Genomic DNA, 25,747 nt, shown 5'->3' with positions numbered 1-25,747 from the left:
CACTGCCAGAGCTTTGCCCTCTTCCAGTCCACTGCTCCTCATCTGCCTTATGCTGCTTTCACCAGGCACACTTCTCTCACCTTGTCTGGCCCCTGGCAACCGACATTACTGGATTAAAACGGTCAAAGGAAATGTGCGATGAAACAAGTGAGGAAATGACAGAGACAGATGTTAGTCACAATCCATCTACTGACATCCATCTATCCAATAATCAGTGTATTTTTTCTGAATGTTGTTGGGGGATTTTTAAGCCCATTCAATGAACCAGAGACAGAGTAAATCCTAGGAAAGGTCACAAGTTCATCACAAAACACAAATGAGATAAACATTGGAAATTATTATTCTGGTAATTAATTGAGTAATTAAATAAAAATCTAACAAAATAAAATATTGGTAAATTCTAAAGCTACAGAGCTGGAGCGCAGCTCACTGAATTCCACCTACCGTCTATCATCTATCTTTCACTTTACCTGTCTGCCTAAGATCTGCCCACATTTGGGTCCAACAAAACACCAAACATGATATACAGCTGTCATCTGATTTCTGTGGCACACATAACCCACTCTAGACCATATATGCAATCTCACATCACTCAACTCATTCGTAAGTTGCAGGTTTCACATAAATTCATGCTGTTTGCAAATCAAAAATCACATTAGGTTGAGAATGTTGGTATTTTGAACAAAACCTTTTTGGGTGGAAGAAATTACAGAAACATACGGAATATAATCAGTGCATTCACTTGTCTGGTTTAAAGTAGGGGCAACATCACCTTTAACTGATCAGTTGTTTGTGTTACAGCTCTCATAAACAGCTACTATTTTAAATTACCAGCTTGTTTGATGATTAATGCTTGTAGGTATCATACTATGGAAAGGCTATATGAACACCAGCCTTAGGTCATGCTTAAACCAACAAATCCAGACAGATGTTTGAAAGCTCTTGCTTAGATCAGTCGGGTCACTGGGGATATCTGGGCAAGAAAACACAGCCATGTCTTAATCTGCTTTCACAGCTAAGCATATTTGGCCAACAGGATTACAACCATGACCATCACAGCTTGCACGTGTCAGCTGAGAATATCAAATCAATGTTTGGCGAATGCGTAAGCCTCTTATAAAGCCAGAAGGGAAAAGCACGTCCTAAATTATTCTGAGGTGTGAGGAGTGAGGTCCGAGGCAGCTAGATGCCCTTTTGGTGATTTCAAAAGCCTATTGAATATTTAAAACTAAATTCAGAAAGATCTGTAGCAGAAAGATTTACTGTCCTGTAGAGACATGCAACGTAACTAAAAGCTAAGTTTCAGCTACACAGGACCAACAAATCAATCAGGTTAGCTTATTTCCTTCCTCAAACACTATTTTGCAGCCTTTCCACAAACAGAATACAATATCTTTCAGTTGCTCAGTTGCTCTGAAGGTGACGCTTTCACCATGACACTGAAGATGAGATCCTACACACAGGATGAGAGTAGGCTACTTTGTATACTGTTGCTCTTATCATAGAGCCAGATACCACAGTAGTGAGATGAATCACCCTCAAATTCTCCCACATCTTCTTTGCTGCCAAGAAAATCCAGAAATCAAATTGAAAAAGTCAGAAAACCAAGAACTTAACAGGGCTCTGTGAAGTGAAAAGCTCTAGTTGAGCTTTTACATCAGCTTCTCTTGGATAATCTGGGGAATTGAGATTCATTTTTCAAATAGTAAGTCATTCAACTAAGTCTCACAGAGAGGACTCTGCAAGAAGTACACCTCCATTTTAAATGGTTTCCTTGACGACACGGTATCCTAGGCATGTCCATTAATAGCACACTGTGACGTTGATGTTGGATTCCTTCTCTCAGAAAAAGAATCTCTCTTCCCACCAACCGTTGGATAAACTGGGAAACAAAAGGTTTGATCACCACATTGGGATTAAACAGTTCAATGAGATGCAAGTGAGGGATATGAAAGATGACAACATCTTTAACCATGATTATCCACAAAGGCAGTAAGGTACACAGTTACAATGGCATCACCTATAACTGAAACATGATTTTCACATGCATCAACCACATGTTTACAATAAATAGGACTAAGTTTTCCTGATTTATGTCAACTGGGATCATCAAATCTATTTTTATTTGCTAAAAGCCAGAATAACGAGGCACAATTTTTTAGAGAATATTCCATTAATTCTGACAAAGTTAAAAGCTTACACGCATTTTGTTGATTGTGGGTACCATTCATTGCCATTTTAACATTTTGGGTATTCTTTCCCAAGCTTCTTGCAATAGCTTTCTGGAATTTTTATTTATTCTTTCTGACAGAACTGGTGTAACTGGGTCAAGTTTAAACGTTTGCTCATGAATTCCTTGCCAGCTGTGTTGACAAAATACCCCAATACCTTGACTTTGTTGTCCTTGCATCAATTTTTAATTAAACTGGCTATATAATAAACTAGATTCTTTATTTAGAAGACCAATTTGGAAGGTTTAACTTTCTTAAGATAATGCTTCAATATTTTCTCATAATTATATAGCAATACAGTTGTTTGACCAAAATGACCAGTTTCATTTGGAGTGTTCAGTTTGCTAGATTTCCCCTTTTTCCTCCAAATGAAACTGGTCATTTTGGTCAAACACTTACATTGCAGACCTCGGGACATGCAACAAAAAAAAAAGCCAGTGAATGCATTTGTAAGCTATAACCTAGTTTTTTAAACTGCTGTTGAAGTAACTGGGGGTTTATTTCTGTTAAAAAGGAATGGTTTTCCTCCAGTGTTGCCACATGCTTCCTTTGGCAGCTGCAGCAATTAGCCAATGATTCAATTCTATCAGCATCGCATTGATGCATTGAAACATCAGTTTACTGAGCAAAGTAGATGTTCCTGTGCCTGATGACAACATCTATGATGAGCCTTTCCAAGAATATTTGATTGTTTTAACTTATAACAACATTTAAATTCCCAAACAAAACTAACAAAATATTTCTCAATTAATCTGAACAAAAAGAAAATGCTTTTTCCTTGCTAAGTGACTTTTCAGCCCTTTATTTTTGTTCTAGGGTTGGTATGCACATTCACACTAAAACATGTTTCACTTAGGGACACAGAACCTGTCTTCACACTGACTGAAATGATAACTGAACAGTCACTTACTGTATATAGTTGCAATACTTCCTATACTGGAAACTGTATCTAGAAGCTGTATCCAAGGAAGAAACAGACTTGTGGAGATCTCTACTCCTAATAATTCTAAGATTATGTCACAAACAGATGCAGTGTGTTTAAGGTACATTCACAGATAATGTGACCTTCTGACTTTCGAGGAACTAATCAAAAAACTGAAAAATACCGTCATTATTTTTGGCATTTAAGAAACAGAAATAGTTTGGTGATCCTAGCAACAAGAAAAACAAGAAAGGTTTTGTCTCACTTAATATAAAATAGCTAACAACAAAAAATGTTGTTAGCCTTCTTCTGTATTGTATGTGCAGAAGAAGGCACATTACCATTGGTATGTAGTTCAATTTAGTATGACTTGATTAAGAGTTTTCTATTCAGGAAAGCTGGAATAAATAAATTATCCCTGCTCCACATCTGACTCAATAGAAATCAGTCTCAGAGTACAACTGTTTTGACTCAGTTGTCCATAAATAAACTCCATAATTTCTCTGGGTCAGTCTGTGCCTGATGGCAATGGAGAGAGCTTTGTGTAATTTATGTGCTTTGCCTTGTAGAAGCAGGAAACCTCCATTGATGTACACCTAGAAAGAGGGTAATTTCCAATAAGGGATATTGAGTTAAAAGTAAAAGAGAAGTGTAGGAAGTGTTAGATATACAATTACAGCTCCATTAAAAAGTTCAAATTACAATTGAAGCAATCAATTAGAGCAAGCTGCAAGAAAATGAAGGGCATTTGCTTCTTTTCCATTGTCAGAACACTTTAACCACAGAGTATATTTTTCACAACTGAACTTTCAAAAAGGAGATTTGCAGCCGGCTCCATAACTTTGACAATTTATTGTAGAAGCTACTTTTCCTGCAGACAAAATCAATTTCAATTAATTCAACTCAGGCCAAGACTGGTCACCACTTTTACCTTGAGAGACGGCCAGAGATGTAGAATGAGAGCTTCAACATAAGCTGCCAACAAGCACACAGAGAATGTATTAATTTGAAGAACAAGTTAGAGCAAATGAGCTCTTGGGGCTGCCTGCTAAGCTTTAGCACACAATTGATCAAAGCTAAAGGAATCTATTTTCTGCTGGGTAAATTCCTTTAAATTCTGTCTTTAATCCATTCTTTAAAAAAACATCCACTGAGAATTTATGATGGCAATCAGCAAAGCAAGAAATCAGTAGAAATAGATTTTTTTTTCTTCCTGCATGTAAGATATTTTGATCTGAACTTCAGTCCTTCTACATGAATGCAAAGCCACAACAAAACCAAGACATTCTTGTCATTCCTCTATTTCTAATCAAATTGGGCATTGAAGGTCTAAAGTAAGCCCTTAATTTTGATTCTAAGACAATCCATCCTTAGAGATTTAGTGTCTGAATGCATTTTAGAAAATTGAAAAACTCAAAATTTTACCTTTTTTTTCAAAGGTTTCTCAGGGTACTTCATCTGTGTTTGTGATGTTGTTTTATAGATGTTCTTATTTAAATATTTATTTTGTTATTGCGGAAGTTGTTTTTAGTTTTTGGTCTCAGTTTACTTGGGGCCAAAAAACTAAAGCTGAGATTTTTTCTAAAATATTTTATTTATTCTGCTTTTGTTCAATTCCAAAAAAAAACAAAAACATTAATTGGACATCATAGAGTACATCAATTAAGTAGTAAGTGCAGGCAAGATTGGTTGAAAATATAGGCGCATGTGGTAATAATCAGAAATATAGCAAGAGCGAATGGCAACTGGATTTTTATTCTGTGGGTCATGCTAAAACTTTACACTTCTGCTCCCAATACTTTAATGCAGTCAACACAAATTCACTTTTTTTCCCCAGCATTAATGGTAGTCTTTTAATTTCTACATTCCTGTACATTGTAAAGCTTTCTCTCAGCGTCACAAACATAATTTCTGTACCGACTTGCACAGTACTAACTATAGTAGTCCATAAAAGTTTCTGCAGTGTAGACAAATCCTGGCCATCAGTCATAGTTTGTGACTCCAATGTCACGCATCTTATCCTCAGTCCACTGCAATGCACACATACAGAGCTGCAGATGCACATGCATTGTCCACAAGGAAACATGCACATGTACTGTATGCACCATTATCCATGGCTATAAATACAAACATAGACACATACACAGACAGACAACCAACCCCCAATCACGCAATCCTTTCATTAATAAACTATGGCTGTGCTTGGAGAGGAGTTCAAGCATGAAAGACAAAGGCATTATGTAACACATGCATGGAATTCTAAATCGCAGCCTCTGTGGTAGGTTTTCACAACTGGGAGAGTAAGCCATAAATAGCTCAGAATATAACAAGGAACACTTAACACTCGGCTTGCCTTATCCAATCCCGCATGCCTCTGTGGCATGGATAGGCTAATGTGCTGCCAACTGTTCTGAGAAAGTCTGCAACAAACAGGGAAACCCGTTCAATAGATGCTGCGTGCTTTCCTTGTCCTTTCAAAAAATGACTGTATTCTTGTTATTTGCAGTAATACATTTAATTGATTGGCTTACCATTAAGCTGCTTTGTAATGAGGATTTTTCAGAACATTAGTGCACTTATAGGTCATTGTAAATGTTAAGTAAATCTTTCTGTAATACTAGCTAAAATTAAAATTTGATTCTTTGTGACATCTAGTGAAACAATTGGTGGAAAACTTAATCTCCATACTTAATATATTCACACCCATGTCAGCAAAGAAAAGTGTAATCATCCTGATTTAGGTCAGAATTATAACATTTGCCACAGACAAAGATTTCAGTCCCTCGCAGAGCAATTGCTTCTAAGAGGGGCTATTAAATTTTAGCTACCTTTAACATTTGTTGAATCAATTAAAACATGATTTTAGTGTCTTCTATATAACAGACAAAAAACAACATTTTATTATTGGACTGTTCCAGCATTAGTTTAAATGTGTTTCGTTTAGCTAAACTTCACCTTCGTCAGTATTAACTAATAAATTAATTTTGCTCAAATCCAGTGTATATGCATCATAAAAAAGGAACCTGCAAGAGAAATTTATTAGCGTTCTCCTGATAAAACTTTGATTACATTTATAAATACTTATAAATTGTACAGATAGAAACAATATCAGGACGGAAAGCACTTGTCTAACATGTATGTCCTGTATTTTACTCAACCAGTCAACCCTGTTAAGCATTCCTCTGATCAGCGCTCACCTTGGATGGTGTTTCAGTTTAGAAGGACAACCACATCTTAGCAGGTCTGCAGTTGTGCCATTCTCTTTGCATTTTCAAAAAGTGGAATCGTTCTGCTTAAACTTCTCAAACTTTCTCCCTGACCTGTCTGCTGTGTTCCTTTGTGTTTATGATGCTTTTATTCACTAATGCTCTCTAACATCTGTGCAAATGCAGCTGACATTTACAGACCATCTGTACTGATGTCACATTATACACAAGTGTATTAATTATGTGGCATCTGTAGGTAATTGGTTACCTCGGATGGTTTTAGAGGGGCATCTGAATAAAAAAAGAACTGAATATAAATGCACAAAGTACTTTTTAAATCTGGGAATAAACGAGGAAAAAGGTCAAGGGTCATGAACACTTTCACAAAGCACGGTGATGTCATTGCCAAAGAATGACACATAAAGACCATCATTTAAATGCTTTAATATAATAGATCAAAGAAGTTTTGTTAAAAGTAATGAAAACAAAACATTAAATTAAAATAGAGAACATGCAAATCCTCAATAACTATTAATTTATTCTCTACTTGAACTTTAGAGACTGATGCCTCAAATATGACCTTACACTACCATAAGCCTTATGGTAGTGTACCCAGGTACGATTTCTGACATCAAATGCAGCCCAGCCTTTAGAGTTGTCTAAGGGCAATGTCTCCATTACTCAGAAATCATATAGCAGTCAATAATGAACACAGTAAATAAGGTCCCCTGCAACAATTTGAGATTCATAGTGTCTAAAGTTTGCGCCTCTAGAAATGTGCCCATCTGCTTTGCAAGAATGAGGGCAACGGACCGTGCCTTTTATTTAAAATTATGTGCAGCTCATTTGAATAGAGATTGTTGAGGTTTCTGCATAGCTCATTCTAAAAGCTTTGTCTCTCACTCTCCATGAGCCTTGATAGAGTATGAGAAAGTGAAGGAGACTGAAAATTGGGGATAAATTAAGGGAAAAGAAAGTAGCAAGTGTATGTAGTTGTGTGTGTGCACGTCGGTGTGTGAGCGTAAGTGAATGCAAGGGAGAAAGGGAGACCTCATTTGCCAAGGCAGTTGTGTCTCCAATGTGGTGTTGGAGCCACTGCAATGCACCAAAACCAAGGGGAGAGAGGGTGTAAGACTGAAGGGGTGGGCAGAGACAGAAAGATAGAGGAGAGTAAAGAGAGGGAGTCAAAAATACAGAGAAAGGGCACTGGCAAAAAGACGTAATCAAGGAGGAGGAAAGAAATCAAAAAGGATCACTGAAGAGTGGAAACAACACACCAAGAATATGACACATTGTGGCAGAGAGAGAGATAGAGTCTCAGTAAGTCTTTTTTGGGATTCATCTAGCTTTAGATCACACAGCCGACAAACAGAGTGTGCTGTGAAGCTCAAATCCAAGACATCAATGTTTTACTTCTCCTTACCACACATTATTTACTGGGATAGTTTTGATCCTGGCTGCTACAACCAACAAACATCAGTCCACTCTTCAGCTGAACACGTCCAAATTCTTAAATCCCAGTCCAACTATCATTCTCTCCATTATCAAAGCAGGCCAGTCAAACATCTATTTACACACTAGTTATATTTAGCACCTATTCAGAGGATCAGACAGGCAAAAAAGCTTCAGGCTTCGGGAACATCACACAAGGAGAGAAAGGACTTGATGAAAAAGGACTATCTGTGAAAATCCTGCTTAAAATGACTGAGAATAGACAGTAAATATCCATCAGGATACCCATCAGGTGGGCTTGTGAAAAAGATAGATGATGCAGCATGTAGGCAGCGTAATGTCCGGAGTTTACCTGGTGGATAAATTGCATATGATGAGAAAACAAATGACTGCGGACCAAAGGGACCATAATGTGCCTTCTTCAAATAGTCGTCATTACAGCAACTCCAGAGGCACTTAGCTTTGGCAGGCAGTTAAAGTGAAGGTCACATAGACAAGAAAAAAGGCGGCGAAAATAAGACCAAATACAGAAAGAACAGAAACGGAGAGGATTAGTAAATTGTCAGACCATATTCAGCTCCTACTCCTCACCTCTAAAATAGACAACAGCCAGATTTCTAAATAAACTCTGTCTTTCTTAAGAACTGCATGAACAAAGAAGGAAAAGGCAAACATGGCAGTAATGTCAAATATTTAATTTCTGATATAGGGGTAGATGATAAATAAAAAAATTCTACAAGTTTCTGCAGGATGTTTATATATTTCATACATTTTTCAAAATATAATTCATAAAACTTTGATTATGCAACAGGTTCATGTTCCATGCCCCTCAAATCACTCTTTCACTATTTGAGCATGATAAATTCTGGCATTGTTAACTTGGAATATGCCCGCCGAAACAGGGAGGAAGAAACTGTCCGATTTAACATTCGGGTCATTTACTATTTTCAGGTAGTCATTCTTTGGGCAGATAAACTTGATGACCCTTGACCTGACCAACTGCAGCAATGCCAGCTCATAGCTTTGTTCAGCAATCCAAAGCGTCTAAACAAGCTCTTGTGTCTTTCAAGTATGGAAGGAAGTATGTTGTTACTTAATGATGTTAAGATGTTAATGACATGCTACGCTGTGGTGTTGGTAGGTTGATAGCTAATAAAGACATCTTTGGTTATAGAAGCATTGAAAACATAATCCCAACTTTAAAGGAGGGGTATTATGTATTTTCCAGGCACATAGTGTCATTTTATAGCTCAATCGAGTCACTATTTTAAAGCCATTTATCTTTAGTTTCCCACAATACATTGCTAAACTATTGTATTACTTTTGTGAACCTGAATCTGGATGTATCAAGAACTACTTAGTAATTCACGTATTTCGGCTTCCTTGTAGTATAAACATGATGCGACACAGAATAATCATTTCTATTAGCTTCTCTGCAAAATAGAAAAGACAAACAGAAAATGCCATTCAAATAAAGCAGCCATCTCTTGATATGCATAAGTCTGGAAATGGCTACAACAAAATAGCTATTGACATAAACTTGGACAAAGCATAGTCAGTCAATAATTAGAAGACAAGCTGAGACAAACAAAGCAAACAAATCTTGGGACCATGTACAGTGTGGAGGATGATTCATACGGTAAGAAAAACATCTTTACCTTTCACAGTTGGATTATGCTTCTGCAATGACAGGACAAATGTACTTTTAGGCTTTTTCCACATTTTTACCATGGATGTCATATGTGTTGTTATATTCCTTGACATTTTTCAGTCTATCCTAAAACGTTGCTGCTCACCATAATATGCATAAGTCCATCACTGATGACTACTAAGATGGTGTCACCACTGTCAGGCTTTATTGTCTATTTATCTGTTGAAATAACTAAGTTACAGTTGAAGCAAATATATTTCCATTTCAAAATGGCAGTTACAATATATCAAGTCATTTTCTGCATGATCTGTTTCCAAAGTCCATACAATGCTTAAATCGTTGGAGCAAAGTGATTTCTTTGAAACTAGTGTATAAATATGTAAATCCTTCATAATAGGAGTTTGCAGTCACAGAAAATGGGGCTTCACACAGCCTCTAAGTCGAGTCCTGGTGGACCCCAGAGAGGCGGTACAGTTTATGAAATCAATGTCACAGGTTCCCATGTTAGTATATAGTCCTGCTTGAACTACAAAACAGGCTCACAGGAAGCTTTCCAGCTGGAAGTAAACCGGGCAGGCTATACTTTCAAGTAAACTGGCCTTCAGTTACAACTGTACAGTTTTAATAAATATTGAATATTGTGATAATGATACTGATTGCAATTAACTCAAGTTTTCCACAATGACTCCGACCATTCTCTTTGTTTAGCATCCAGCTGGTGAAATATATAATATCATCAAGCACTTGACATATTTAGCCAACCGAAGGAAGCATCCACATATTCCTTTGAAATGTGATATTGCAAATAGTCCTGTAATCAAATCAATTATTTGCATGATAAATTAAATCAAGCTTGATTTCCATTTGAAGTTTTTATAGTTTTTCTCTTTTCTTTCTCTCTTTTTACCAAAAACTGGATGATAAAAGTCTTCAGCCTGATTGGTTACAGAGACTTCATAATTAATTTTATTTGTTGTTTCTGTTGTTTTGTTTATTTATTTTGAATATTTAAATTATCTTCCAGTTCCAGTGTTAAATGTTTCAATTTAAAGTTTATTGATCTTTGGGAATGTGTTTCTGCAATATAATATTATTAAGCCATTACCATTGTATTACCGTACTTAAAAACAACAATATTATTGTTTATCACAATAATTTCACAATAATTTCAGCAACATTTGCTACAGTGACAGGCCTAATTCAGCACCTTGAAATTACAATGATGGTTGGGATTAAATATAATGCACAACTCTAGTTTCAGTGCTTGTTGCATCCTTCATTGCTCCAGCACGCATATTGGCAAGTTTTCAGTGTCAAATTTCTGATAACATATTCAAATTAGCAAAGGCATTGCTGTTAATAATCTTTTCTATAAAAAACATTGTTCTTGTATCAGATTGCACTTGTTTTATTAATAATTTATGAACTTGCTTGCCGGATAGAATGAGCTTGAGGGTTGCCACTTTACACTTTATCATAATATGGGCCTTGGGAAAAAGTAGAGTGACAATGTGAGGTGAGCTACTATCCCTGTGCAAGTGATTTAAAAGCTTTCAGTTGTATAACAGTTTATGCAAAACAAGAAGTCTTACAAAAATGGCATTTAAATCAAGGCAGCACTGCAGTCACCTGTGTGACATTGCACCACAGGAGGGCCATGTTTGGTAGTGTTGATAGAAAGTTTCTTCATCCAGCCAGCTGCAACAGCCTGACAGAACCTTTTAAACTGTGGAACAGCTTCAATGAACCCCTCACATCTGTCTCCCTCATGCCTACTGCCATACAATACGTACAAACGAACCTGGTAGCTAGCCAGCTAAAATTACTAACACAATTCCTAACATAAAATCCAATCTAGGGACAAACAGCTTTTTTAGTATGTTATACAACTGAAATGTTATTTTATAGTTCACTTTTTCCAAACTCAACCTATGCTCCAGCACAACTCTCGGCCCCAAAGTGCTTCCCAGCAGGAGGGAGGCAGGCTCTGATGGAGCACAGAGAGAACAGCAGTCCAGTGGGAGCAGAAGGCCTGCTATAATTTCTGAATACCAGTCCAGCCCCATGGGGATCCATGACCTGCATCTCAGAGCCTCTGCTCTCTGCCAGCACCGCCTCAGATGATGAAGGCTGTACTACAAACAAACACAAAATAACTCAAGTATCTCAGATCATGAAGAAAGTAATTTTTTAGGGCAACCAACATCACCTAAATAATATTGACCTTCTAAAATTGATCATTCCACCTGTCAACGCTTTATTTCATATCAACAGAAACATAAATAAGCACATCTATGGCAGGAAATTACTGTCCCACTTTCCTCACATAAAGTTTTGTGGCCCATCCTGTTTGGGATCAGCTGTTAACAGCAGGAAGAGCAGTCAGCAGAGACTTGGCTGCCCTCAGAAACTGATGGTGCTGAGCTCAGGGAAGGCCAATACCACAGGTTGAATAAGTAAAATAACAAATTGCTAACAGGGACAGATGCCATGTACAATTCAAACCAAAATGCAAATAAAAAGGCAACATAAACAGCTACATTTTGTAGTTTGGTCACTTCATACCCAACCTCTGGATACACATTATCATAGATGTTTTGTAGCCAAATGCCAAAAGGAAATTTGGTTTGACTTTGAGAAACTGTGATTTAAATTAGCTCTCTGTGATTTACTCATAATTTGCATGGCTCTGACAACAAAATGGTAGCTTTTAGTTGTTTACATCTCATCAGAAGTCATATGTCATAAAAGTCACCTGAAAAGTGATTACAAATAGGGTGTAATATAAAAGTGTTCGGAGCAATATACAATCAAATAATCATTTTAAAAATAATCTTGATGAATGCTAAGGAGGTATTTATATTGACGAGGCAATCACATCAACCATGTGTTAGCATGATTTGTAGATTACAGCAAATCTGTTGCACATTCTAGTAATTTTGTGAACAAACGTGAAATTTTCATATAGAAAACAAAAAATTCCTTTTTATAAACATCCATAGGAGACAGTTTATTCTTTGGGTTTTGACTTTTTTACTACAATATAACCACTGTTTAGGCTTCTCTATTTTGTTGTTGTTTTCAACTGATGTTTCTGCTTTCTTTTGGTTTGAATTTTAAAAAAGTATAATAGGATAAAGAAACATAAGAATGATCATTTAAAACACATAATAGTATGGAATATTAATGAGTGGTTGGGAGAACCTAAACATGACCGAAGTATAAAGTTTTTTTTCTTCAGGCCGTTTTTTTCCCTCACTCCAGCCTTTTTTCTTCAGGCCAGAGTGCTCAGGAAAAAAGTCATGGACCTGCGACGGATGAAGCGCTGGACGACGATGCTCTACCTCTTCCTGCTGATGTTTTCTCTCATCCGCTCTATTCTTCCTTTGTTAATGTCACTGAGCTTTGCCCTGCAGCCTGGCTGTGTGTGAGGAAGATTTTGTCTCTTTCCATCAATTATACCCCACCACACATTTTCTTTCACACACACACACCCACACACACACACCTCCCCCTGTTTGCAGACACCGTTACATAACATCACAAGGATTTTCGGGCTAAGGAAGGTTTTCTGCGTTTTCTTTTTCTTTCTCAGTATCCTGCTCCTTTTGCCTTCGTCCTCCAGACAAACAAAAGCACACCCACACCTTCCCTCTCTCCTGCCATATGCTTAACAAGCACCTCCCGTCATCCACACGACACGTACTGTTGTGTAATTCATTGGGTTCCTGATCCCTCTCTCATATCAGGTTTTTCTCCCACATGATTCAGTTTGGTGAGAATCCACTACTGCTGTCAGACTTGTTTTAAATACCACAACTGCCCCCTGTTGACTCAACAAAGAAACGCACAAGTTTAGGTTGCTGCAGAGCAATTAATCTTAGGTTGCACCTCTCGGTTTGTCTGACACGTCTTGAGAATGCAAGAGAAATATAAAAATCTATTTTAATTAAAGGTGAATGCAAGCGTTTTATGTTTTGTCAATAGTTTTACATTTTAACAAGTATAGTTTCAGTTTAACACCAAGACCCTCACTGTGCAACCCTTAATCCACAATTCAAGCAATGAGGTGGCTGCCCTCTGCTGTCTGATCAATGTCACCACATTTCTTCATGCACCTACAAAGCGTTCAGACCCTGAGGAAATAATAGCATATCGGTTTATTGATCTGCAGTACATGATTTCTCTGCTGACAGAGGACAGAGAAAAAGCAATTACAGAGTGAGTGATGTTGCAGAAGCTAAGGCGTGTAATGTCAAGGTACATTACTAACCAGTTACTCAACTCAGGAAGAAATGATCTGCTGCTTATTGGAGCTAAAGTTACAGTACCTATAAAAGGTATTCACCCACTTGGACATTTTACAATTTCATTGCTTTTACAAGTTTACAATAGTCAACAAAATGTGTCTTTTTTTGACCAAATGTACCAAAAACTCTTTGTTACACAGTGACATTTTATAGCATAATCAAATAACTGTTTTACCTTGTATTATATATCAAATATGACTTAGAAGAAATTTGACTTCATAAATTAAAGCCTTGACATTGGGCCTCTCTCTCTTTTAAAACTCTTGCTCTTTCTGAAACTCTGCCTTCAGAAAGTCATCACAGTAGTGTGATTCTGAACAGATTGTTTTTTTAATTCCTTATGTCAGAATCGATTTGCTCTGAGAGTTTTTCATGTCTTCTGGTTTGATAAGCATGGATGAGGTGACTGGAAGACTTTAACACACTTTAACATTTTTTCCAGTACAGTTTGGCTTCTGATTTGCTGCCCTTACTGACCTGACATTGACCTCCAGGAGACCGAGAGTTTTGTTGGTTAGCATTCTATCAGAAGAGGTCAGAAATAGAAGACGTTTGCTTAGACCCCTGACTAACAAGACTGTACCTTCTGCAAACCTGCAAGTGAAACCGATGACGCTGAAACAACATTTACCTACTTTTTAAGTCTCAAAAGACAGACAACGGTTGACACTGGAGCATGCTAGCAGTGTGTGACCGCAGGACCAAAGAGATGCTTCTACTAACGAGGTGGGACTGTTTGTTTTCCTACAGTAAGATTCAAAGCCACAGAATCTTACTGTGATTCTCACAAGCTAGCTAGATAATCAGAAAGATGAGGAAGTTTTCATAAGTAGAGTCGAGATAAAAGTCTTTCGGGTCTTACAATTCATAATGCCTGAATTAGCTGAATGATAAGCAGTCGGATGTTCATTTATTATTCCTCCCAAGGCCCCTATGAACTTGGGAGAAGTAAATCATGTTTTTGTTAGTTCAGTTTGTTAGGTATGTTTCTTGTCAGTAAATACTTGTAAATTTAGATCAGACTGATAATAAATTCATACTCTAAGCAGTAGCTTTGGGTAATCTTTTTCTTAGACCATAGATGGTGTGTCCTCAACCCCGAGATATTTTTTCTTTAAGTGCTTTATGGCTTTGTTATTGTTGTATGCAGTGTTCTTTTCATGGAAATGAAGAATTTTTAAGTGATTAGAAACTCAATAGAAATTTCTAATCAGGTCGGAACTGATGGAAACACCCATCCGACTCCTACAATAGAAAAAGAAACAAGAGCACCAGTTATACACAATGGGCTTTTGTAGCAATATATCTGTTAACCATCAAACTGTGTCGACACACAAACAATCCTCTGAGTTGTTAGCCAAGTTTCATGTTTTATGAGAACAATTGTTTTCACCCAGTGGGGGACAAAGACTTTGGTTAAATTTAGGAAATATTACACTTTGTAAAAACGCAGCAAGATTTTACGATCAAATGATGCAAGTCCAAAGCAAATGCTGCTTCAGAGTATTTAAACTACTAAAGCTAAAAATAGTTGAACTTTATTTTTCATCGTTGTACTCTAGACTTAAGGAAACATTATTAAGATGCATATTTCCAACCCAAATACATTAGGTCATCTCCTGAGTATACAGTTGTTGTTCTTTGACCTTGTTCCCATACTGTGTCATCCTCTACAGGACAGCATTTGCCTGGAGCAAAACAAAACATTGGAAACGATTAAACCTCAGCCAGGTTGGCCTTTATGCTCACAAACCCAAACAGTGAAGTCTAGGCTAAACCATTGTTCTTAATTACAAATTACTGCAATCATGTTTCCAAGTAATAGTGTACAATCTGTTCAAGAAGCCTAGAAAAAAGGAGAGGTTTGTTTTGGGAGCTAAATGAAGAAACTGGGAGTCATAATTTAATACAGTGTCTTGTAATCCAGTTTTTAAACAGTACCAACTCATATTGTAAGTCATCCTAGGGCATGTTACAATACAAACAGGACCAATTATATTCGATATCTACTTGTATAGAAACATATAGTCAAACCAATCCTACAATCTCTCCTCCTGCCACCAGGTGGAGACAGTGGACAATTGATTGCCTCAATTTATTGACCTGAACATTGTAGTCTAAATTCTGACAGCATTGCTTCATTTAAGAGAGTACACCTGTCTGGTTTACTGTAATTTTAGTAGATAGTACAACACACTTTCTTCAATTTACTTGTACACTAATCATCTTAATCAATATATATTTAAATGCAACCAGATAATTTATCAATGACACGTCTGCAACTCACTGAAACTGAAAATATTGCCTCAGGTACAATCATCATTAATCAGCACTGTTTAACAGTAAATTACTCCCAAGTGTGGCTAAACAATGACTGGAGGTGCTGGTGCTTTTTGTTTTAATTTATGCTTATATTTTTATAATTTTCTTGTTTTTTTTATATAAAATCTGTCTTGCCATTTTCAGTTCATTTATCTGTGCTCATTTTTGGAAAGGTGTCACCACATTAATTTATTCCATTGGTATTGCTTTCTTATATTATCCTTATTTCTTGGGGGTTTTTCATCTATGCATTTTGGTTTATTCTCTTATGTACGTTTCAAGCTTTTTCCCTTAACATTTGTACTTCTTTTTAAGAGAAGTTCAGCTTTGAGTTAGTTAGTGTCCCTCAATTCCCCTAATTTCTTCCTGCAGCAGCTGTTGAACATCTCATCTGATTAGTTCTTCTGGTTTGATTTTCCATCTCTGCCGCAGAATCGAAGCTCCTACTTTTTCATTATTTATTGCTGGATTCTTCTGTCACACTGTCTGTACCCTACAAACTGCTCTTCTGCAATCCTCGCCATGTTTTCCTTTATGTTGACCATTAAAGAAACTCAGTTCTGCCACAGTAAGTCTCTGCACTGAGGTCGTTCACAAACCACATCATGACAATCTGAGGCAAATCTATACAAATGCTACATCTGTTATCATGATTTATTCTCACAACAATTACTGAATAACTGCTTTATTCAGTAATAAAGCAGCAGAATGAGAAGCAGCTGATGTACCATGTAAACGTGCCAAATATTCCAACTCATAAGATATTTCTTCTAAAACGACTCATTCAGAAAGCAAATGATATACATAATAGCCTTTATCATCGAACATTTCAAAAATAACTTCTACCCACACAAAGCAGAAAAAAATATAATCAAAGAGACTGATTTCATAATGGCACTTTCACAGTCTTAAGTGCTTTCACCTCTCCACAAGTCCATTTGTGACAAGTTCAGTAAAGATGTACTTGTCACCATGGTAACCACCAAAGGGGATGTAGAGGCACTATTTCTCCACTAGTCACTGTGTCTATTAGACAGATGCATCTGGAAAGAACCCAGAGTCTGAACATAAGGTGAGATTTGCTCTTACTGACCAGTGCTGCCATTTCTCTGTCCAGAGGATTGTTCATCACACTGGGACATTTTCATGTAAAAAATGCTGAGGAAGCATTATGAAGGCAATTATGCGGCTGAAGGAAAGAAATGGACAATTAATCTAAAGATTTTATTCGCTCCCTCAGCAGCTCTAATGAATGACATTTGCAAGCATGTTGGTGACTTTGTGAGCAAGGTTATGTTAGCAGAAAACGAGCACCAGTCAGATGTCACTATGAAGTCAGGATTTACTAGACTAAACAATCTAAAGTCATGAGCAATTTTTAAATTAACAGTAAATCACAATGTGTCTGTCATTGTGTCTCAAAGTGGACAGAATCTTCACTCTGGTAAGCACATTTCACAGTGCAATGCAACATTAGATAAGATTTTTCTGATTTAAGAAAGAAAGTAAAGTTGCATTTCTAGCATAGCTGTTTTCTTTTGGAACATGTGTGATATTTTAATAACAAGTTCAAGTCGCTTATACTAAATTGTATGTGATTATCAGACAGAAAACAATCAATGAGTGAGAAATCTGTTTCAAACATCTCACCAAATGTAGTCTGTCACAGTACAGTGGACCCACCGGTTCATGGTTCAGTATTCACAGATTTAACCAATTGCGTATTTTTCTGTGGACAAATTATTCGGACACCTCACTTTTTTGCTGATTTTATATTTTTTTTTGTAAAATCATATGTAAAAAATATTCTGAAGAAAATACAGTTTAGAAAGCTGAAATGCCTAGGCATGATGCTACCTCATATGCAATAGCATCAGGACAGCGCTTTGGTCCCCATAAGGCCCATAGGTCTTCAGAAGATTAGTCAATATGTCAAAGAAGGTCCTAAATAGGCTGCATAAACACACACACACGCACGCGTGCACAAAAGAGATTTCTGAGCATTTTAAAGAATAAATCAATTTCCATCAGCCGTTCTCTAGAAATCACTAGAAAACACATACACTGGGCAGAAAAATAACAGAGGGATGACCTCTTATAAACATAAAAATACTTCAATTACTCATCAGTTATGCCACATGGGAACTGAAAAATTATCTTCTTGCTGTTCTTGGCACACATTTATGAGAATCTAAAATCAAACATCACCTTAAAGAGCTAGCACCTTATTTCTGCCAACATTTCAAATGTAATGCTACTTTTTAAATGGAAAAACAACACAAACCGTTCTGCTAAACACGAATATGTCTATTATGAAACCTGCAGGACAAATAATGCAGAGCTACACTGAAGTTTGTTGAGGTTATTTTCCATATGTACACAGGAAGAAGTCGGCACTAACAAGTTAAAAGCATCAAGATATGGTCACCTTATAATACGGTAACTTTTTAATATGACATTTGAGGCAATTACCTTTCATTATTTTCTGCGTTATAATTATTTTTTGCCATTAGGTTAAAAATGGCTTCTAATAAAGATTCATAATATGACTGAATTATTAACATTATGCGCTACTCTGAAAGGTTGCTCTAACAAAATATGTAAATAAGAAATGTAACAATAAATGTAGACTCGCTGTAACAAAATTTACTTTTTCTTCAAACAGATCTGTAATTACAAGTGCTACAGCTCAAGAACTGGTTCCAACATGGTTCTGCTAAAGAAATAACTCAGTTTGCTATTTCACAACTTGACAGCCATAGTAAAGCGATGTCATGACATCACTTAAGACGTCTCTGCAAGCAAATGTGTGAGTCTCCCACTGATGGACCTGATATTTTGTTCCAGAGTTGAACTGCATAGAGACAGTTAATCCAAGTCAAAATTATAGATGGTGGCTGAAATTATAATCTGTTTGTAAAACATTCTGACCAGAAATTCTTAAATATTATCAAAGGATTTATAAATTTAGTTTTAAAAAATTCAGATCAGAAAGGAGCAGTATTATGTATTTTCCAGGCACATAGTGCCATTTTATAGCATGATCAAGTTCATAAAATGCTATACAGACCAAATATGACCCAAAAGCAATTTGACATTGTAATACGTCACCTTGAAATTCGACCTCTGTCTCTTTAAATGCTCTGGCTCTCTCTGAAACTCCATCTTCAGGAAGTCATCACAACATTTCTGCGTTATTAATTGTTTAACAATTTTTTTTATCAGAGTTGCACCGAGATGTCGCTCCTACAATGACCTCAGCAGATGCGCAGTTCCACCAGGTGTTTGCTAATAGCTTCTGGCTAGCCTGAGGGAGCTGAGATGGTGAGTTGCAGGGGAAGGCCACTCTGTAGCTAAACTGAAGCTCCAAGGAGGAGTTGTGCCTCAAAGGCAGCGCTCAGTCCCACCAAGCATTTTGCACAGCTGAATGGTTGCCATGGAGATCAAAGAATTTCTCAAGCAAATGACAGAATCAAGGCAACACTGCAGCTATGTGTTTGATGATGGAATAACATAACAATGTTAATTTTACATAAGACTGCCCCTTTAAAAGCCTAAGAAGGTTTAAAAAGCCTTTGGTTAATTTTCTAAAGTATACATTGGTTCATGTGAAAAAAAATAACTGCTTAAAACATAAAATATAGTAAGTAACAAGCAGCAACTGAGAACACAACTCACACATGACAGGTCTAAGTTTAAGGGGGGGAAATTAAGTTATGAGCTTAATAGCATTTTATTAATACCGATAAAAGCTTTTGTGAGACTGAATGACTCGGGCTAAAACACTAAAACCTTTAATAATAGCACTAGAAATCTTGGGGGACTTTTGGCAATTAGTAAGAAAAGTCATTAATGTATTAACCTTTTAAAGGTCAGCTATTCTATGAAATGTATGGATTCCTATGAAGAAACTGAAATCCTTACTTCTACTTGACTGGATCCGAATGATTGCACTTTATGCTAATCATTAATAATGGCAAAGGGCTTTTGTTCCGGAACCACTGGGAATTTCAGAGGCTATTTGTTCTGCACTGCTGCTTTCGATTCACACAATGACTGGCAGGACGTTGGTTATTTCACTAAGGACAGCTAGTGAAAGGATTGTGGCCCTGGTGCACAGAGGTCCAGACTGGAACTACTCAGAGGACCGGGATGGAAAATTGCTGAAATCTGTAAAGATGTGTGTAAAAATAATGTTAATGATAGTAAATCCTTTAGTACAAATCAAATCCAGCCCTGTTAATGAAACTGGGGTTTGTGTGTGCTGCATTAACTAAATAATTACCAACATTCTCTTTAACAAAGAAACAATAACAGGATAAAATCATTCCTTGTTCTGTATGCAAGATAACATAGAAACAAAAAAAATGTCCTGTTTCTGTCAATTAGGTGAAAAGCTAATTAGTGCAGTTCTCTCAAATTAAATTTCAGACCATGCAGTTACAAAAATGTTGGTGAGGGAGCAAGTCCTAACACAAAAAATGCAATTGCCAAAAATTATCTCTGCATGTCATAAAACAGTAGTTTGCAAGACTCATTTGCAATAATCAGACAACAGAAAAAGCAAAATACAGCCAGTTTGTTTCATCACAGCCAATGCTCATGCAGATGTTTCATAGAGGGCACATCTGCACCCCTTGGAGACTCTGTCTGTTGTTGACCAGACGGTGCCCTCGGAGCTTATTACGGATTCCAGTCACACACTCACACACACAATGTGGAGGGAGGTAAGATTGCTAGTGTTCTAGCCACCAGCTAACAAGCAGCGTTGAGAAGAATGAAGTCAGTTGTTGTTTTTTTTCCGGGTTTTTTTTAGAGGTTTTCTCCTACCTTTCAGCACCACCACCACATCCTCGGCACCAGCAGGAGCGGCTTCTCCAGCCGCAGCAGCAGCACCGCAGGCTGAGGGTTCGTCTCCCTCAAACAGCTGGTTCACCTCCCCCTGGATGTCAGAGGGGCGCCGGTCGCCGCCGCTCTTGGAGACGATGAACCTCTGGCTCATGGTGGTTGTCGCCTGTGAGATAAACCGAGGCTCGTCTTCCCCCCGGTGCGAGGCGACAAAAAAAAAAAAAAACAGCTTCAAAATGCCCTCTGGCGTCTTACTGTAAGGTTTTCTGTGACAGCCACTGAGTTTCCAGCTGACTGACGTGCTTTGGGAAAAAGCGGTTCTTTGTGAGATTATTAGACGTGAAATACCGAGTGGAGCATCGCATCAACCGGTGTCTGCAGGCTGCTGCTCACCTGGGTCCTAAAGCCGATCCGCGACAGAAAGAGCCACAGCAAAAATATTTCCTATAATATTTAGCTGCAATAAATGTTTGGTTATACTATTAAAAGGTAAAAAAAAAATGTAAACATATAAAATGTTAGATTTGGAAAGCACTAATGTCATGAGCTGGTGTCCAAACTGGCAAATTTTAACTAATGTCATTTTGACACATGAGTTAATTGAAATTTATTTATGTTTTACTTGCTCAACAATAACACGGCCTTTATTAAATCTGTAGATTATTAAAGTTCCAAAACATAAACAGGGCTTCACAGACAATTTCTAAATTTTTGGGGTCATCAATTGTTTTCTGTTTTGTTGGTCAAATTCTTCAACATCATTGACTTGTGGTAAGGGCCAAATAATATTATTTCAATGGCTACAACAGGCCCCGGGCCACTTTTTGGACACCCCTGGTATAAATCCTTCAAGATCCAAAACTTCAACAGAGTTTGTGCATGTTTTCCTATTTGAAAGAAACAATTTACTAATTTATTTTGGGCTTGAAGAAAACTGAAAAAAAATTATCATGATGTGTGAGTTTGAGGATGGACCAAAATGCAGTGAAATGAAAAACAAAGAAACTCACAAAAACAATAAATAAATCACAGGATAAAGAGCAGAACAAAATCTATAAATCCAAGAAAAACTCCACCAGAGACCACAGGGAAAAAATGGGGGGAAATAACAGGACCAGCAAGAAGAGAAGAGTTTAAATACTGTGAGGGTAAATGCAGGAACAAAAGATGGGCTGATGAGCTAACGGGTTGGAGGTGTGAGGGGAGAGAGAGAAAATGGCACAAGGGGCGAGGGAGTACACAAGGGATGAGGAAATAAATCTAATACTAAATACTTAGACTTAAAAACATAAATAAACAATAAATAAATAAATAACAATGAATAAATAGAGACAAGAAATAAAAATAACTAGAAAAACTAAGAAGAATTGAACTAAAATAAAACAGAAACAACTGATCTAATCAAATAAACAAACTAAGGAATACAGAATATCAAACTAGAATTATATAATCAAAACAACCCAAGATCCTAACCAAGATTGAGTGTATTCTCAGCAATAAAAACAGCTAATAAAAAGCTTTTTTATTGCCTCTTCATTTGAAAATATTTATAGTATTCAGCTAGATTTTATAATTAAAAGTGTAGAGCAGAGGAATGAAAAACAAGCTATAAGGAAATGATAACACTAAGTATAAAAATAAGCACCCCTACATTATTTTCTTTTTCTATCCTTATTTTCTTGTGGTAAGTTATTCAGTGTAATTTCAGTTATTCAGTGCGATGCCACACACGACCACTAGAGGGCGCCTGTGGCATTGGTGGCATAGAGAAGGTTGAGCACACAGAAGAAGAACAAACATGAAGTTAAAAGAAGCTCAACGTGTGTGCCTCAGTTTTCTATCTCACAGGTCAGTAAAAATGTATTCTTATGCATATATATTGGTATTCTTTAAGAATTGAAATGGTTGTTGAATCAAGAGTCAACTAGCTGTAGCTACTAGCTAAGCTAGTAGAACGAGCTGAGAAACAGCTGAAGGATTACTGAATTCACTCTGAACTTATTGTTTTATTGCACTTTTTGAAACGGTTCTCACACAATACACATTATTTTGGTGTCTTTATTTGTGAAATGCACATTTCTTTATGAGCCATTGCAAAAACTAGAAAAGCCATATTGTTTTGAAAATCTGACTAAGTAACTTATGTGTAAAGCTTAGTAAAGAGACACAGCATTAAAGGAGCACTATACCTTTTTCAGTTTTGTAGTTAGAGTGGAGATTTTGCATAAGAGATAAAATATTGTTATTCTGTTAAAACAGAATATATAATTCTAATTACTAAAATTATATATGATTTTTGGCTTACTTACGAGGTTTATTTGTAGGTTAATAATTGTTTCACTTATTTGTTTGTTTTATTATTTGCCTTTGTAAGGCAGTGGGGCCATTTTCTTTAGGGAAAATGGTACAGGGAATTGACAAGTGTGCACTGCGTGGGTCTATGGTTGTTGTTGTTTTTTTCCAGAAAAGGAAGAAACAATAGAAAGGTTAATTTGTGTTTGCTGCTTGTAAAGCTGGATGAATAAACTATAAAACAGAATCTTCAGGTTTTTTAACATTAGACTTCTTTTACCTGCATATCACCACTGTGCAAGCAGCAGCTTATTGATTTTTGAATGTAGGATGCTTGGTTTGACAAACAATAGAATTATCACTACACTATATCAATGTCAACATATGATGCTTACAAGGCAGAAGATACACAACTAAATGGGGCTTGTGTGCCCTCCATAGCCTATCCAATATTATACGCATGTTTGCACCGCAAACATATGTACTAAATGTTCAATTACACTTATTAACATCTTAAGTACAGCGGCACAATGTCTCGAATCATAATCATCACATCAGTGTGTACAGACGAGGAGTAAACACAAACCAAGGAAATGACCTATAACCAAGGTAAAAATGCTGATCTAATAACTAGAGCAAGAAAATTAAGCTAAATTCAATGAGTAAAAGAACAAGAATAAACAGAAACCAAAAGAGACTAATGAGACGTAGGCTTAGCATAAATACAAACACACCAGAGGTACTCATTGAACTTTGAAGTAGATGTGCTACAGCAGCAGGGAACCATATTCTCATTTTTGCCCCCCTTGAGATATCCCTGGCTCCTCCACTGCACACCATATCACATGCCCGCATATTGCTCAGTCAACAAGCAGTACAATTTTAAAAGTCAAACATTGAAAACAAAGAATATACCTGCTAACATATATAAGGAAGCATAATTTTGATTTAAAAAGCCGCAAACAGCAATATGTGTGCAGCACATTAATTTAGAAAGTGCATAGTGCATTCAAGGTATTCATTTGACTCCCTGAAAGTTGATTGTTGTGAATCTTTTTCTTGTCCTTGTGTAAAATATGGTCATAAATTGACCCAGATACTAATGCTTTTTTAGTTTTTGCAAGAAATGTAGGTGCTGCAAGGCTCCTTGCCTGAGACAAATGTTGTGACCAGGTGATTTCATCTGAACTGTGCTGTTAACTCACTGAAAACAACCCCATGGATGATCAGTAGGGGGAGCTCACCACTGATTTTTCTGAAGGCCAGAATAATCCCCCTAGTTAGGAAAAAGTTTTATATTGTCACACTATTTGCGACGTTGCTCAGCTTTCTCTCTTTACAGCATGTCATAGTTGTCGATGAAGCTGAAATAGAGCTGAAGCCAATGAATAACACATCTATATGGACTGGATATTGTTCACTATGTGTTTAAGAGCCATCTGAAGTGCATAGAGCAGGGGTCTCAAACTCCAGTCCTCCAGTTGCTGTTCTGCAGTTTTTAGATGTGCCACAGATACAAAACACTGGAATGAAATGGCTTAATTACCTCCTCCTTGTGTAGATCAGTTCTCTGAGCCTTGCTAATGACCTAATTATTCTATTCAGGTGTGGTGCAGCAGAGGCACATCTAAAAGTTGCAGGACTGCGGCTCTCGAGGACTGGAGTTTGAGACCCCTGGCATAGAGTAAAGCCCCTTCTTCAGATCTATTTGTATGGTAGGTACACACATAGGTAGGGATCAAGGTTAGGGTGCAAGGGGCATCTGATGTGCTGCAGAACTACCCTCCCAAAGCATTTTATAATAAGGGGGTCAATGCCATGGAACAGTAATTACTCATTCATGACACAGGGACTGTGTAATAACACAAATAATTTCATCTAATGGAGCGCCCTTGAGATGTGGTGCAACGTGTGATGAACCTCATATGCATAGAGCCAATCTTTAACAAATTTGTGACCGTATCATGTCAAGATGGAGGGAAATAACTGAAGAATATTTCTGACAACTTGTTGAATTTATGCCAGTAATATTAAGGTACAAGGTGCTCCTAATAAAGCAGCTGTGGTGTGTTTATGGTAGTCTGAACTTCCCTAAGTTGTAGTTTCAGCACATTAAACAAAAGTACAGTTTAAGTGCAAGCAGACTTACATAAAGATGCATAAAAAACAATTTAATGCTAGGTTGAAAAAAGTAATCCATCATTCACATTAAAACATCGTGTGTGTTTTTATAATTATTTTAGATTTCACCCAATCTTCGAAGGGACAGCAAGACCAAGACAGCAATCCATTATAGAGTAGTTAATTCAGCTCTTACCTTGAAGAGGTAAAAAACTAATAGGGTTGTTTATCTTGTGTTTTTGTTTGTTTGGTAGGGCAAAATGTGTCAAAATGTGTTGCACTTCAAAGATTAATGGCCTACCTTATTCCATTAGTTATAATGGCAAGATTATTTCACATGACCAACTTTTCATTTAAAAAAAACATCAATTTCTAATTATATAAATAACACA

The 25,747-nt window shown here is 36.9% G+C and overlaps 1 protein-coding gene across 2 annotated transcripts in view; it reads right to left on the bottom strand.

Moving 5' to 3' along the window:
* The window catches only part of slc12a5a (solute carrier family 12 member 5a), a 151,934-nt gene extending 130,655 nt beyond the window's left edge, over positions 1-21,279 (bottom strand). Inside the window, exon 1 of one of the 2 annotated variants that reach the window (XM_028002909.1) lies at positions 20,925-21,279. In XM_028002909.1, coding sequence (XP_027858710.1) covers positions 20,925-21,096 — 172 coding nt within the window. In that variant the 5' untranslated portion in view covers positions 21,097-21,279. The remainder of the gene's footprint in view (positions 1-20,924) is intronic. The other variant, XM_028002910.1, reaches the window with a different exon arrangement.
* Positions 21,280-25,747: the final 4,468 nt, after the last annotated feature.

Source organism: Xiphophorus couchianus, chromosome 20, assembly GCF_001444195.1.
Source record: "Xiphophorus couchianus chromosome 20, X_couchianus-1.0, whole genome shotgun sequence".
NCBI classification, from domain to species: Eukaryota; Metazoa; Chordata; class Actinopteri; order Cyprinodontiformes; family Poeciliidae; genus Xiphophorus; species Xiphophorus couchianus.
The sequence above is the reverse complement of the archived record's forward strand: the minus strand, read 5'-3'. Positions and strand labels throughout refer to the sequence as shown.